General features: G+C 43.7%; 1 protein-coding gene across 4 annotated transcripts in view; it reads left to right on the plus strand.

Annotated features, from left to right (window-relative positions):
- The window catches only part of SLC2A9 (solute carrier family 2 member 9), a 132202-nt gene that overhangs the window by 24324 nt on the left and 93510 nt on the right, over window positions 1–14368 (plus strand). For 3 of the 4 annotated variants that reach the window (XM_032984517.2, XM_032984516.2, XM_032984515.2), the window contains exons 3-4: window positions 1953–2040; window positions 7581–7679. In XM_032984517.2, coding sequence (XP_032840408.1) covers window positions 1978–2040; window positions 7581–7679 — 162 coding nt within the window. In that variant the 5' untranslated portion in view covers window positions 1953–1977. Of the gene's footprint in view, window positions 1–1952; window positions 2041–3793; window positions 3895–7580; window positions 7680–14368 lie in introns of those variants that run through there. The other variant, XM_042808199.1, reaches the window with a different exon arrangement.

Raw genomic sequence — 14368 nt, forward strand, 5'->3', positions numbered from 1 at the left:
ATCTGAAGATCAGGTTTCTGCTTGCTGTAATATGTTTTCCTTGCATACAAGTCAGTAAGACTGCAAAAGTAACACTGACAAATCTGTGATGGATTGCAGTGATTTCTGCTCTCTCATCAGCCCAGATTCCTTATCTTTTGCATCACATTGGATGTCTGACCTGGATATAGTAACATTCCTTTTTCTACAGTCAAATGGATGTGTTCAAAATGTTGTGAAATGAGGGTTACCTGAAATATGGGAGAATGTTCAGAATGAACACTTCTGCAGATGGTATACTGCTAGCAATTAAACTTTCCAGACACAACAAACATATCTTAAAAGTGTTTTAAAGAACAAGAGAAAGATTCAGCTATATGAAAAAAAAAAGACTCAGTGAGGGAAGGCAGACACAAGTTATCCTTGCCAGTGGTTTAGTTGTGAGATTGACTTATGTCTCTACAGATGCTTAGCAGACTGTTTCTGACTGAGCCTGTGCTGTTTGTTTCACTGCTATGCCACGTATACTCTTTGTCTTGTAAGCTCTTAAATTCCAGCTTGATGATGCTTTGTTCATACTGTCACAACCTTAATTAATTTAATTATCTACATTATCTGTATATGAAATACTGTATAGCATGTGGGTGCTGCAGTGAGCAAGTCTGACATTATTTTTGATATGCTTGTTAAATGTGGCATAGGACGGCTGAACTGTTTGATGATGAGACTAAGCATCTTTCCTATAAAGTGAAATACCTTTGCCTTGAAAGTTCTCTTTTGAAGAGTAATTTATCAGGAATTGACTAAGGCCCTTTGCAGCAGAGAGAAAGGAATTGGGTTTGGATTTTTAGCATTGACTGCACTGGGAGGTAGAGAGGGAAGAAGGTAATTTTTCTGGCTTTAGCGCTTATAGGATGCTGTCACATCTCTAGCTTCTCTTACTTAAAAGCTCAGCCTGATTTCTTGGAACTATCTAAGATAATGGTCCCCATACTGTCAATAGCAGTATCAGATAGGGTTTCTTCTTAAAAAACCTCCTGCATGTGTGATGGCCTCAACACAGTTTCCACTCCAAAATGCTGTTTCACTAAACTGACTGTTTACTCCCCATGTATCATAGCTCACTAGCTTGTAGACTCTTGTCTACAAGACAACTTGCATTCAAGACTGGATTTATCATTACCTTAATGACCAAGGAAGCAAAGATCTTGAAATGTGCTGTCATCTCAAGTTGTTGAGATAGAAGAACCCAGTAATCCATATTCCAAATTAACTGAACAGACTGATGGATCACTCAAGATCATACAATGAAGCACAGTGTAAATAACAGATAATCCATCCTCTCTGAAACACCAGAAATCTGTCTAGTTTCTTAATAAAATGTCCTTTAACATTATTAAAGCACATATGGTGATGTTCAGGCAAGAATTTTCCTGACAGAGCAGTAAATAAATGGACCCCTCCTTCACAAATATGTTCAGGCAATGCCCCAGCATTATAAAGTTTACAAGGCCTAATAATCATTAGAACCACACCATCAGTTAATCCAAATTGTCCTGGCAGCAACCCAGCCGTAGTAACGTAGCTCCACCTGACTAACTAAACTCGTTTTGTAGTTGCAGTGGGTCTCATGCTCCTACTCTAATAGAGACAGTGTGCCTGCTGAAGAGCCTGGTACTGTAGGTTATTTTCCTTCACACTTTAGTTGTGCTAGGAACTACTATGCCCACTCCACAGAGCATGCTGCCCTCTGAGTAGACTACTTAAACACGGTTTGCATGTATGCTTCAGTTGCATTCAGTTTGGTGCTGCTACACGTTCCTGAATGAGGATCTGACTTTGGAAGGGAGTAGCTAGACTTCTCATAGGGTTTTTCAACTCCTTCCTAGGTCAGATTTATGATTTTATTAAAAAAACCCACCATCCTACCTCAGCTGAACAGTACCAAAAATTTCCTTCTTTTCTTTCCTCAGCTATTACCTAAAAAGGTAACACACAATGGAGGACAAACAGCAAAGCAACAGTGAGATGAAAGAAAATAAGGCAGTGAAGAAAAAAATGGTGAGTGAATTCCCCAAATCTTCTGTCAACACATTTGTTTGCTATTTGGGGACTGGAAGTAGAAAATAACTATTTGGAACCCATATGAATACTTGCAGGCACAGGCTCAGTGTCCTAAACACCATAATGCTGCTGTTTTCTTTCTGCCTTTGGTACCTGGACTACTAATTGGCTTACTGTGAACCTGCACCACAGGCCTCTTGTTTTCTCCTGTGTTTCTCTTTATATGTACATCTGGTTTTGTACTAGCCAAAAAGCGGTTTTGGCAAATCATTCTGGGATTACTTGACTTCATGATAGGTTAAAGACTCCCTTTTACGGGGGACAATGCTAACCTTTTGGAGAATAGTTTCTGTGCTTTCAAAAGGAAATTCTGGGAGGATGTATTCTGTGGAAAGGAGCTTTGATTTTGTCTCTGACGCCTTTCTTACACAACAACCTGCAAAGCTGTGTATTCTTCCCCTTTTTCCCTTTTGCTCTGACATGTAAGACAAAAGCAAAATGATGCTTCTTTCCATGGGAACATGGAGATTTGAGCAAGGGGAAGCTGCCAGGGTTAAAACTTCAGGCATATAGAGAGTAGCATGTCTTTAGTTTCTGTAACTTAGTGACTGTAAAAGGTCAAAAAATACAAGTGTGTGAAGGTGACAAATTATGTACATATTAATCACATGCAGCCTTATTATTTGTATTTGAGTATGAACTGAACTACTTGCACTCTGTGCTGTTTAAAATGAAACTAAAACACAGGTGTCTGATTCATCTCAAATACACTCCATGTATTTTAGAGGCTTGATTCTCCTAACTTGACTCTTTTAAAGCTTATGACCATTCAAAAATATTATAAATGATGCCTGGATCATCCATCTGTGCTGATGTTTCTCAATATGTACAGTAATTTTACATGTTAATGAGCAGCATCTGGCTTTCTATTGAAACACTGCTCAGCTTGATCTGAGACAATGACACTTCCAAGTTCCTACACCATATAATGCTTTCAAACCTGTAGCACTTTATGGCATTACTTACTGTGCCTTTGGGAGCTCTGAGCTAGCTGTGAGGTAGGTATCATGTCAGAAGTGGAAACAGCAACTCAGTTACACCAGTATTAACTGCAGTCATTTGGGAATAGTTCCCAGATGCAGCTACTACTCATCCATTGCCAGCTAGGTGTAGTTTAACACTTAACAGTTCAAAATCCCCACGTTTGCAAATAGGTACCTTCAAAAATAATAGCTGAAAGTTTTTACCTTCCCCAGGTAGCATGCCTAATTGCCATCCGTTACACAACAGCAGCGTGGCGTTTCAGATCTAAACCTCCTGAGGCTGTGGAAACAGCTGTACCCCGTGCGGTTAACATCTTAATTGGCTACAAGTCTTGTGGTATCTTCACTTTACAGCACCGGCAAGACGGGAAAACTCTTCCCCTCCTTACTCTAGCGTCTTGCATGCAGAAAGCCGGACGGGGGTGTCCGTGATGAACACCCACTCGTGACATTTCCCTGCCCTGCTGGGTAGAGCCCTGCCGAGGGAAGGGGCCTGCCGGGCAAACCGCACATTTGCTTAAATTATGTACAATCACGCAGATAATAAAATGGGCTCGGGCCCTTCCAACCCTGCAGCCCCCGGGCGGCCTGCGCCGGGCACCGGGAGCCGCTGCAAAACGCCGGCACCGCCGCCCCCCCCCCCCCCCCCCCCCCCCCCCCCCCCCTCAGCGCCACCTCCCGCGGCCGCGCCCCCGCTGCGCGCTGCCCGGCGGAGATGTGCGGCAGCGGCATGGACCCTGCGGCGGGGCCGGAGGCGGCCACGCTGGTGGTGCGGGCAGAGGGGGGCGGCCGCCGCGCAGGCGGGAGCGTAAGTAGCGCGGGGCAGCGCGGCGTCTCCCCGGGGGTGTTTTGTTTTGGAAATGCCCGTCGCTGGCTAAGCGCTGGGGAGCTCGGCCTGCGCTGCCCGCGCCTCGGGGACGATTAACGGGGAGGGGGGGGGTGACTTCAGCCCTTTCCCAGGGTGGCGGGGAGGGAGGAGAAGGCGAGGCTGGTGCGCGGCGGCGAGAGCCCGAGCAACTCGCCGCTGCTCCCGCGGGGGGCGAGGCAAGAGCCCCGGTCGCACAGCGGCGGCGCGGAGCCCTCCCCCGCTCGGAAAGTTGTCGGTGCCGGTGCAGGAGAGGCCGGCGGCGGGCAGAGCTAAAAATACCGCGGCCGGCGAGCCGCGACCCGTAGGACGGGCGGAGGGCAGCGGCGCGGCCGGTGCGCGCCCTCACGGCGCGCGTGCCGCCTCACCGCTCCTTCAGCCCCGTGGCGGCGGGTCCGCCCGCGGAGCGGGGCCCGGGCGCCGCTGCCGTCGCCAGCCCGCCCGCCCCGGCGGGGCAGAGCGCTGCCCGGAGGGCCACCGGGTCAGCGGGAGCACCTGCCGCCGGCCCCGGCCGGCTTGCGGCCGTGCCGAAGCGGCCACGGCCCTTCCCGGAGCTGAAGGTTGGTTGGTGCTCTCCTAAAACTGGAGCTCCTTCAGGGTATCGCGCTCCGGAATCCGGCTTCCCGGTATCAGGAGCAGGTCTTAGGGATATCCCTTAGAGAGCGTGAAAACTTCCTCATGTATGCGTGCAGTGTTTACTGCTTACAGTTGTGTTTAATCTGAGACGAGGGTTATAAATAACCAAAGTGCAATATTCTAAACAGTGTTTCGAAAACTGAAATGCAAACTGTCGTAAGGCTCACAGGAGCTGACACAAATGTTACCCTGCATGCCGAACGAGGAAAGGAGGTGGGAAAAGCATGTTTCAGAGCACGGTGCCCTGGGACCTGTGGTGACACCAGAAATGTAGACTTTCACAAGTAAGCAGTTCTCAGAGTCTGGAGGTCCTCGCTGTGAGCTCAGGTGCGACTTTCCTGACCGAACGCCTTACTGCTGCGGTGAGGGTCACACCTACCTGCCCTTGTGCTGACGGCAGCGACGCCTGAGCACACGAACGGCCATGAAGTCAAGGAGCACCTATGAGGGAGGCGTGGTTGCCTTCTTGTTTCCCGGTCACCATAAAACACATTGGCTGGGTTTTTTTATTTCCTTTCCTTTTGTTAACATTGCCGCAGGTTTAATATTTTTCTGAGCAACAGTTTTTTTTTTTTTGTTTTGTTTTTTTTGTTTTTTTTTTGCGTTCTTGCTTCATTGTGCTTTCGTCTTTTATCTGGCGCTGCTGAAGCCTGAGCAAATATTTAAAATAGTGTATGAGGAGACAGGTCGTGGAGAAGCTGACGTTTGTGTTCTAAGAACTGCAAAACTCTGAATCAAGTAAGTCTGAGGTTTTCTGCAGCAGACTGCATGCTTGAAAAATTAATGGTATTGAAGTAGGCTCTAAACCCAGCTATTTGCAACACTTGAAAATAAAGTGGATGTGGGGTTTTCTAATTTGGCAGTACTTCCATGATTTGTACTGCGTTATCTTCCACAGCCTCATGTGCATGTAATTTGCCTGTGCTGAAAGGTTTAAGCATTCACTGGAGTTTTTAATAAACATTAGCCTATATGTTCTGAGTTATTTTGTTTGCAGGATTTTTTTGATGGGTCTAACATTGTTGGAATAGAGCCCTTTAGCAATATTGCATCAAGATTACCACATAGCACTTGTGAACTTGCACTTATCATTCGTGAACCCATTGAGAGCAGCCTGGTAGACCTCCAGGAATATTCTCCTCAGTGTCATTTGTTCAGAGTAGTAACAATTTCTCCTAAGCGTAGGAATGCTTGTGCATAGTAGAGAAATAATGGGCACCTAATAGGAGGTGTTATCACCAGAAGCTAAATAAAGTCATGTAAAAATTTCTACTTTTTGCTACCAAAGTAATGATGCAAATCTGTGTGTGTGTGTGTGTGAGGTTCGTTTTAAGAAGCTGGCTAATAATAAATTGTATTTGGCTTATCTAATGAACTCAATGGGATATCTTTGTTACATGGGGTGTTTTTCCCCCTGTACGCTTCCTCCTGACATGACTGAAAACAGGCTGGTTAATGAACTGTATAATCCCTTAAGAGTTCCCACATTGTGTGGAAGAAGTTAAAATCACTCAGCTGTCTCACAGGGCGTGTTTGGAGCCCTCAGGATTGGCAGCTACGGAGCATGGCAGACGCCACGTGTGCTGGGTTGTATGCTTCGGTCCCTGCCCTGGCACCCAAGTATCTCATCCCTTCTTCATGGGTCATAGTAAGTCTACGACAACATCTCTGGCTGTGAGCTCTGGCACACTCTAACAATCACAGCATGTTCACTTGTCCTGCTGTGCCTGTGAGGCTGGTGGAGCTTGTTCCAGTGCATCGTCACTGCTGCTATGCCATGTGCTACCTATGGGAACCTGGTGCATGCTCCAAATCTTCACTTTCCAGAGCAAACATAGGGCTTTGTGCAGTTGATAGAATGTATTGGCTCATTAACCTGTTGTGTCTGCTGTAAGTGATATAACTGAAGCTGAGTTTATTAGGCCTGCTTCAGCAGGTCTCTCTCCTTTTGAAAGGATTGAGACTTCAGTGAATGATGAGGCTGGGCATAAAATGAGTGAGCTGTGCCTGAAATTCTAGATTCTTAGCAGAGGGTTGGGTTTTTTTTTCTAAATTCAAAAGGCGCTAAAAAGCCATCCGCTTTAATGTATTCAGAAGTCAATAAACACAAGTTGTCTTCCATGGTCTACAAAGCAACATTCATAGCCGACCAGCTCTTCAGCGTCTCTTGGGAATGGCGATGGTCACTTACGCTGCTCCCTGTAATCCAGCAGGACAACTAAGTGGCAGAAAGTAATACTGGGAAAGGTGGAAACGACTCTGAAATGCAAAGTTTCTCAAATCAAAGCAGTCCGACCTTTTATTCAAGAGCTGATGTGGAAGAAAAAATTGTTAGCAGAGGAGGGCTTAAAATGGATGAGGGGGATGGATGGAGGAGACCTGAGAAGGGAGAGGTACAGGTGTGTCACTGGGGAAGAAGGGCAAATGACGTTTTCGTTGGAGAGTGTGTGTGTGTGGCAGCAAATTACTGTTGGAGACTTGCATTTGGGTTACAAAACCTAGTTTGTAGGCATTTTTTTTTTTTTTTTTCTGGTTACAATTTCAGTAATCCTTATACTCATGGGATTAGGGGGGGACACCGTCTCACAAGTTTTCACCTAACTCACGTCTACCCACAGACACATCAAATATATGCTGCTCCTTGCTTTGTTTTATTAGTGGTATGTTGCCAATGGTTTCCTTTGCTGAGAACATGCTTCTCCAGCATTTTAGTTTTTGGTGTGGGGGCTGAGGGGATGCTTGCAGCAAAAATCTGTGAGGTTGAAAGAAGTCCAAATGTTCACTTATGCCTTGGTAAATGTTAACTGAGAAGCCGTCACTTCAAATTTACTGTTCCTTGGATTGCAGTGAGAGGAAATCTTTCAGACCGTTATTCTGCAGCAAGGACGTCTGCCTGCAAGAGCTATGCAAAATAGTGTAAGGAGTGTTTAAAACCTGAGGTATGTTAATTTAAAGTAGACTAACAATGGCTGCATCTTTTCTTTGTTTTTCAGAATTGGTCTGGGAGTCTTATTGTAGCCTCTTTAACTGGTGCTTTTGGGTCATCTTTCCTTTATGGTTACAATCTCTCTGTGGTGAATGCTCCTGCAGTGGTAAGTGACTGACAAAATTGGAATTTAGTATCAGTAGAGGGCAGACTTGTCCAGCTGTTGTGCAGTCCTCAACATCATCCTTTTACAGTCCTCCTGGTCTAGTGGAATAGGTTAAATCTCATACGGTAACTTTCCTTTGCCTGAAAGCTTCTTTCTGCTGTCCATGTGGTTTTCACATAAATTCAGTAGCTGTCAGAAAACTAAATACTGCTGTTGAGGTGAATGGGTGCACATGGTTTGCTTCTCATTCTCCCCAAGCCCAGACTGATACTAAATCTTGCACACTTCTGCATGATAAGGTATTTTTAATGTTGTGTCTTTTTAGTGAGTATTTGGTACCTCTGTGCACATGTTTAGCAACTTCTGTTCACATCATTCAGTTTTGGAGAGTTGCACAACATTTTATTGCCATAGTCCTGATACTATAAATAATGCCCTTGGCTTCCTCTTAAATAATGGGCCTCTTTTGCATTTCGTGGTGATGCTTTGTTTGGTTCCGAATTCAAAACTGCTGTGTTGACCATCTGTTGGCAGCAACATATGGAATAGATTTGATGAATAATAGAGTACTGTGAAATCAGTGTACAATATTTGGGGGGATTTCATTAAAATATCAGTTACCATCAATGGAAATCTGAACATTTTGTTTTTATGCTGGCTGTCTAGAGATCCTCTTAATTCAGTCAAGCACAGAAGTAAGCAATTCAGTAGAGTTGCAAACAACACTATCTTGAAGTAGCTAGTAAATTTTGGGAACGAACTGGAAATTCCATTTAAAAATATTTCTTTCCAAAGCTAAGCTCCTTCTTTTGTGGAAATCTCTTATTAAAATAAATGTGTGGCTAGGTTTCCACCTAAACAGGTTAGTCACTTTAAAGATGGATGCAATGTTTATGCAAATAATGAAAGAAATTTTTTTTTATTATTTATTTATGTTTCATATGTGTATTTGATTTGGTAAACTGATGTCCCAAAGGACTAGGAATAGAGTCAGCCTGTAGGAATGCCCCCTTCATAACTTCTGGGAATTTTCTTGAAGTTCCTGGTACTTTTTGTGTCAATAACACGGGGTTGGACAAGTTGGATATTTATTCTAGCATGACATGTCTAGGCATGGCTTCACCTTGCAATCATCAGAAGATAAGCATGGCTTAGAATAAATCAGCAGGAAGCTGAAATTCTGTGAGCAATGGTATTGATTGTCCTGATGGTAGACATCCTTCCTGCCCTGTCTTGGTACTGTCAACAGAGCAGTGAGAATGATCAGGTTTCTAAACTTTTAAGTGCCGTTTAAAAAATGAGTTGTCCTAGTAATCAGAGTTCTCATGTCACTTTCTGCAGGAGTAAAGAAAGGATGATAGGACATGCTCTTTGGCAACACTCAGATGATGAGTTTTGAACCATGTGATAGATTATAGCGGTGACCAGGATGCGGGTGGGGAGGTTGAACTATACCATGACAACTGGTACATTTCAGGTGTTGTGGTTAGTAATGCTTCCAGGATTGTCCGCTTTTGCTTGCGGTCTTTGCTGTTGCTTTTAGAGTGAAACCAAGCACCATGCTGATGCCTTTGGTCATTCTGTTGACAGGTATGTGTGAAGTCTCCCTTTTTGCAGCGTGGTGTTTCAGTGTTTGAGAACTTCATGGCTTTCTTCACGTTAAGCCTAAGCTAGGGCTAAGGAGTAGTCATACTGACAAGGAATACATAGCTGTGTAGTTCAAGAATAAAATACCAGTGTGGCCTCTGGTCCTCTCTCATCCTCTCTCTACCCCCAGGGTTAATCTGTGTCATCCGTTTGTCTAAGACAGGCCACCTTCCTATCCCTGTCCTCAGAGCTGCAGTGACCAGGTTGAAGGGAAGAGTCTGGGTTCTGCTCATAGTGGTAGGGAAGAGTGAGCTGTAGGGAAGAGGAGAATACCCCTGCAGTTCTCACCACTGAACTTTACTGCAGGTCATCTTGTTAGGTAGAGTCAGTCCAACTTCTTTTTTGTTGCAAGAGGGGAATAAACCACACCAGCTCTGCTTAGAGTAGAGATCACTTCCCACTCAGTCCCCTGCTTTTCTGTGGGAAAGAGCAGTGGCCCATTGCAGGTGTGCTTCCCCTTGCCCACAATGCTTGGCCACATGAGAAACCCAGAATTAAAAGTCTCCATGGACTTGTTCGAAAAGTTACCAGAATTTATTAAAAACGTACAGGAGCATTTGGCAGTAGGAAAGCGAATACTTTAATTGAATACAAGTTGAAGCTGTCTTTTTCTGAGCTAAATTTCTACAATTCATTTAATGGACCAATTGTGGGCAAGGTCTGTAGAACAGTGATGTGCTTTGTGCTCTGTGCAGGAAACAAAGTCTCTGCTACTTACTGCTGTGCAGCACTTGCCCTCTTCCTGCAGGCAGCTGCAGCTCTGCATTCCTTTTAGGGCTGACAGGGGGAAAGTGAGATTATTGCAAAAATGTATAGCCTGCTGTGTCAACTGTTCAATAATTGTCACTGTGTGTGAGTGACCCTCGTAACAATGGGTAAGGTCATTTTCATTTAAAGACCAGCTTATCTCTTCTGTTGATGTAAGTTATTTACAGTTAAAAGAGACAAGGAAAATATTTCCCTTATATTTAAAATATATCCCTTATATTTATATATATTTTTTAAATATGTACCTTATATTCCCCTTATTTCCCACCCTAGCACAACTACCTAAATGAAATGAGGCAGCAGAATACAATATACTGGTATCAGTCAGCTACCATTCCTTGTAGACTTCAGCTAGGGGCTAAAATTTTTGTATACAGCTTTATGCCATTAACGTTGTTCGGACAACTGATTAAAATCCCAAAGGAACATTTCCACAGAATTTGATGGATTCAAATCCAATAGATTTGTTTTGTTTCATGTGCAACTCCTCAAAACCTGTATGTGTTATTAGCTTCCCCTTTATTGGCAATGGGAATCTGGACACAGGTGATGTACACGCCAGCACATTTATCTGTTACTAATGAGTGTTGTAGTTTGTACTTTCTTTTCTTGAATATTTGCAGTTTTTTGATGTCTCCTTGTAAATAACAAAGCTATGCTGAGAAAATTAGTCAAAACACCAGGGGAGAAGAATTTGCATCCTATTTTTAGCCATTATCATTAGCAAGAAATGTTAATAATGTTCTAAAAATGTTTTATCTTAGTATTCATTACTATCAGAAGTGAATGTCAAATAAACAAGAAGATATCTGAATCTAAATATAATCTGAGTATTGATGTTAAAGAGATAAAATGTATTACTTGATTTAATGGCAGATTAATTCGGAAGTTTACTGTGAGATTCTTCTAAATGGACCAAGCACCAAGTTGACTTTTCTTTTTTTTGTTTGTTTGGTTTTTTTTTTTCTGTCTGTTTGTATAGAAGCATATAAGACAGGATGGGAGAAATATCCCTGTCCTCCTTTTAATTCAGGGCACAAGAGGCCTACTAGAAACTTGATAGAAGGAAGACATTAAGTGGTATGCTCTACCTGCACCTTTCTGCCATACTTTGCGGGTGGAGAGTTGATGTTTCAAACTAGAGCCCTCAAATCAGGTACTACATGTATCTAAGGCTGGAATGCCTAAAGTTTTAAATTCCTAGTTTGAACAAGGAAAATGTGGTGTTAGGCTTATGCTGCTGAGTCCTGCCCCAGGATAATTCAGTACCTATGACATGCAAATCTGAGAAGAAACTGGGGAAAAGTGCCAAGATAAAACTTTGTGGTACTGTAGAGCTTGTTGGGGAGCAGTGACACAGAACGTGTGAGAGCGTTGCACGTCTGAGCTGTGGCCTTCAGCAGTAGTGACCGCCTGGCACTCTATCCTTTCCAGAGCACCAGACACCACAGTAGCATCAGAGCTTCCCATGATTTCAAAATGGGAACAGCAGAAAAATGAGGAAACTTGACTAAAAAGAAAGTAAATAAGTGATGTCTCTGCAGGCAATACAGAGACTATGTAAAAATGTTGTACTGAAGCTATGACATCTTTACCTTTTAGAAAGATGAACAAACTTTGGTGTAATTAAACATCAGGGAAGGGAAGTGGTTAGAAGGCACTCTTCAGAACCCTGCAGTTGTGCTCATGTGACAAAAGCAGAAAAAGAATATAAACTCTGGCACACTGAAGGCCAAAAAAGTGAGTTGGTCCTAGAGTTTGGGTACTTCCAGCAGGTATAAAAAATGTCCAGACAAGAGGGCTTGGGTATATAAGGCTGATGGATGAAGCCGAAAAAGGGTGTTCAGAAAGTAGAAGGATAGAACTAGAAACCTGAATTAATGTTTTCAATTGGAAAAGTCTGGGGAGATCTCATGCTGGAACCTTCAAAAAGAAGGATGTATTGGAGAAGCTGAAATATCAGTAGAGATACGGAATAAAGTTAGTAAAAATTTTGGCATAATACATCAGCAAAATATGTCAGCATTTGTTCAAGACTGAATAGTAACTCGAAACACAGGCTTTGTATCACAGTTCAGTAGCAGTGAGGCTTAGAGGGTAATGTGACTTTAAGAAAAAGGTACTAAGGGAAAAACTTGGAACATGCATGCTAAGAATTAATTATTTGTACCTGACAAACTAGCAGAAACCATAGTAGAAAAGTAAGAATTAGGGTAAAAGCTGGCGTGGCTTTTGCAAAGGAGAACCATGACTCAGGCATCTGTCAGAGTTCTCCAGAGATTCAAGAGGCACTTGGACTTTCAAAAGATACCCTGGAGGGCCCTTATGGAAGGCTCTTAAGGAAATTAAGCTGCCATGGGAGAATGGTGTAGGTCTCGGATAGCTGAAGAGTTAGAAGATAAGTCTCAGGTTTTAATTTCTTAAGAGAACCAGCTTGTCTGGCAGGTAGATTCATATCAGGGTCTTAGGTGTTTGATTTCATGTTTGATACATATTTCATTACTGCAAATAAATTGCTTACTTTGTTTAGCAACCTGAACTTGGTTCAAAAAGCAGCTTATGTAAATTTGAAGGGGAGAAGCTGTAACATATTTATAAAAGTGATTTGGGATTCTTAATTTTAATGGTGTCAGACAACTAGCTCTTTTTGACTGATATTGTGGGCTTTTTTGCCACTCCATCAGTATCAAACCAACAGGTGTCAGCTCTTGCTTTCCTCCTCCAACAGTTATCTGCCTTGGCTGTAAATTGTTTGGGATAAGAATGTTACCTTTCATTGACTGACTTTGTAGGTCCTTGATATTGTATAGCTGCCAGAGGTGACAGTGTTATAAATACAATGGAAAAGTGGCCACAGCCTACCTTCTTCCCTCATTGCATGGATACTAATTGTTTTCAATTCACTCTATCTTTTTTTCCTAGTGTTATGATAAAGAATTTGTAGAATCACTTTTACAATACTAGACCTTTAAAAAAAAATTGACTAGTGAAAGGTACTTAATTTTGAGCAAATCTGAGATCTGCATTCTAGGACTGAAATACAAAATAGAGAGGATAAATGTTGTTCCATGGTGAGCACAGTGTAGAGTTTCGCCAAAAGGATTCCTACTTCCATAACTTTTAAAGCATCTTGAAAAATTTTCCAGGGAGTTTCTTAAGTTACATGTGAACTCCCACACACATCCCCAAACCTATCAACATATGGCTTTTGGTGCTGTGTCCTGTAAGACAAGCCAAACTTTTCTCTTGCTGTCAGTCATGTTGCCATCTGGCAGGAATTGGTGGCAACTCCCTCCATCTTCATTACCTTTGCATTTCTGCCAATTTGCCAGATTCCTCAAGACATTTTTGCCTCTACCTGCTACTGGAGCCTCATTTCCTTTCTTAGTTCCAAGTAACTGCCACTATAGATCCATGAAAAAGCAGTAAAACTATTTTCTCTGTTGTGGTTTGAGCCCAGAGGACAACTCAGCACCACAAAGTAGTTCGCTTATTCCTTCCCTATCAGGGATGGGGAGGAGAAAATAAAACAAAAGGCTTGGGGATTGAGACAAGGACAGGGAGGAATGACTCAGCAATTATGGTCACGGGCAAAAGACAGACTCAATTGGGGAAAAAATAAAAGGACATCAATTTAATTCAAACACCACCACCACTAATTTACCAATCAGACAGAGTAGGACAGTGAGAAATAGTCACATCCTAAAAACACCTTCCCCCCCACCCCTTCCTTCTTCCTGGACTTAACCCCTGATTTCTCTACCTCCTCCCCTGCAGGGGTGCAGGGGATGGGGGTTGCAGACAGCTGTTTCTGCTGCCCCATCCTTCTCAGGGGGAGGACTCCTCACACTCTTCTCCTGCCCCAGGGTGAGGTCCCTCCCATGGGAAACAGTCCTCTGTGAACTTCTCCGACGTGGGTCATTCCCATGGGCTGCGGCTCTTCACGAACTGCTCTAGTGTGGGTCCGTGCCGTGAGCTGCAGCTCTTCAGGAACAGACTGCTCCAACACGGGCTTCCCTCAGAGTCCCAGGCTTCTTTGGGAGCAGCCGCCTGCTCAGGCGTGGGGTCCTCCACAGGCTGCAGGTGGATATCTGCTCTACCGTGGACCTCCATGGGCTGCAGGGGGGCAGCTGCCCTCTCACCACAGGCTGCAGTGGGGTCTCTGCTTTGGCACACCTCCCCACTCCCCCTCCGCCTTTCTTTCACTGACCTTGGTGTTTGTCTCCCTCACCACTCCTGCTCCTCTCAGGTTCCTCTTCTTAAGTATGTTGTTG

This window comes from Tyto alba, unplaced genomic scaffold, assembly GCF_018691265.1.
Source record: "Tyto alba isolate M040663 unplaced genomic scaffold, T.alba_DEE_v4.0 Super-Scaffold_6, whole genome shotgun sequence".
Taxonomy (NCBI): domain Eukaryota; kingdom Metazoa; phylum Chordata; class Aves; order Strigiformes; family Tytonidae; genus Tyto; species Tyto alba.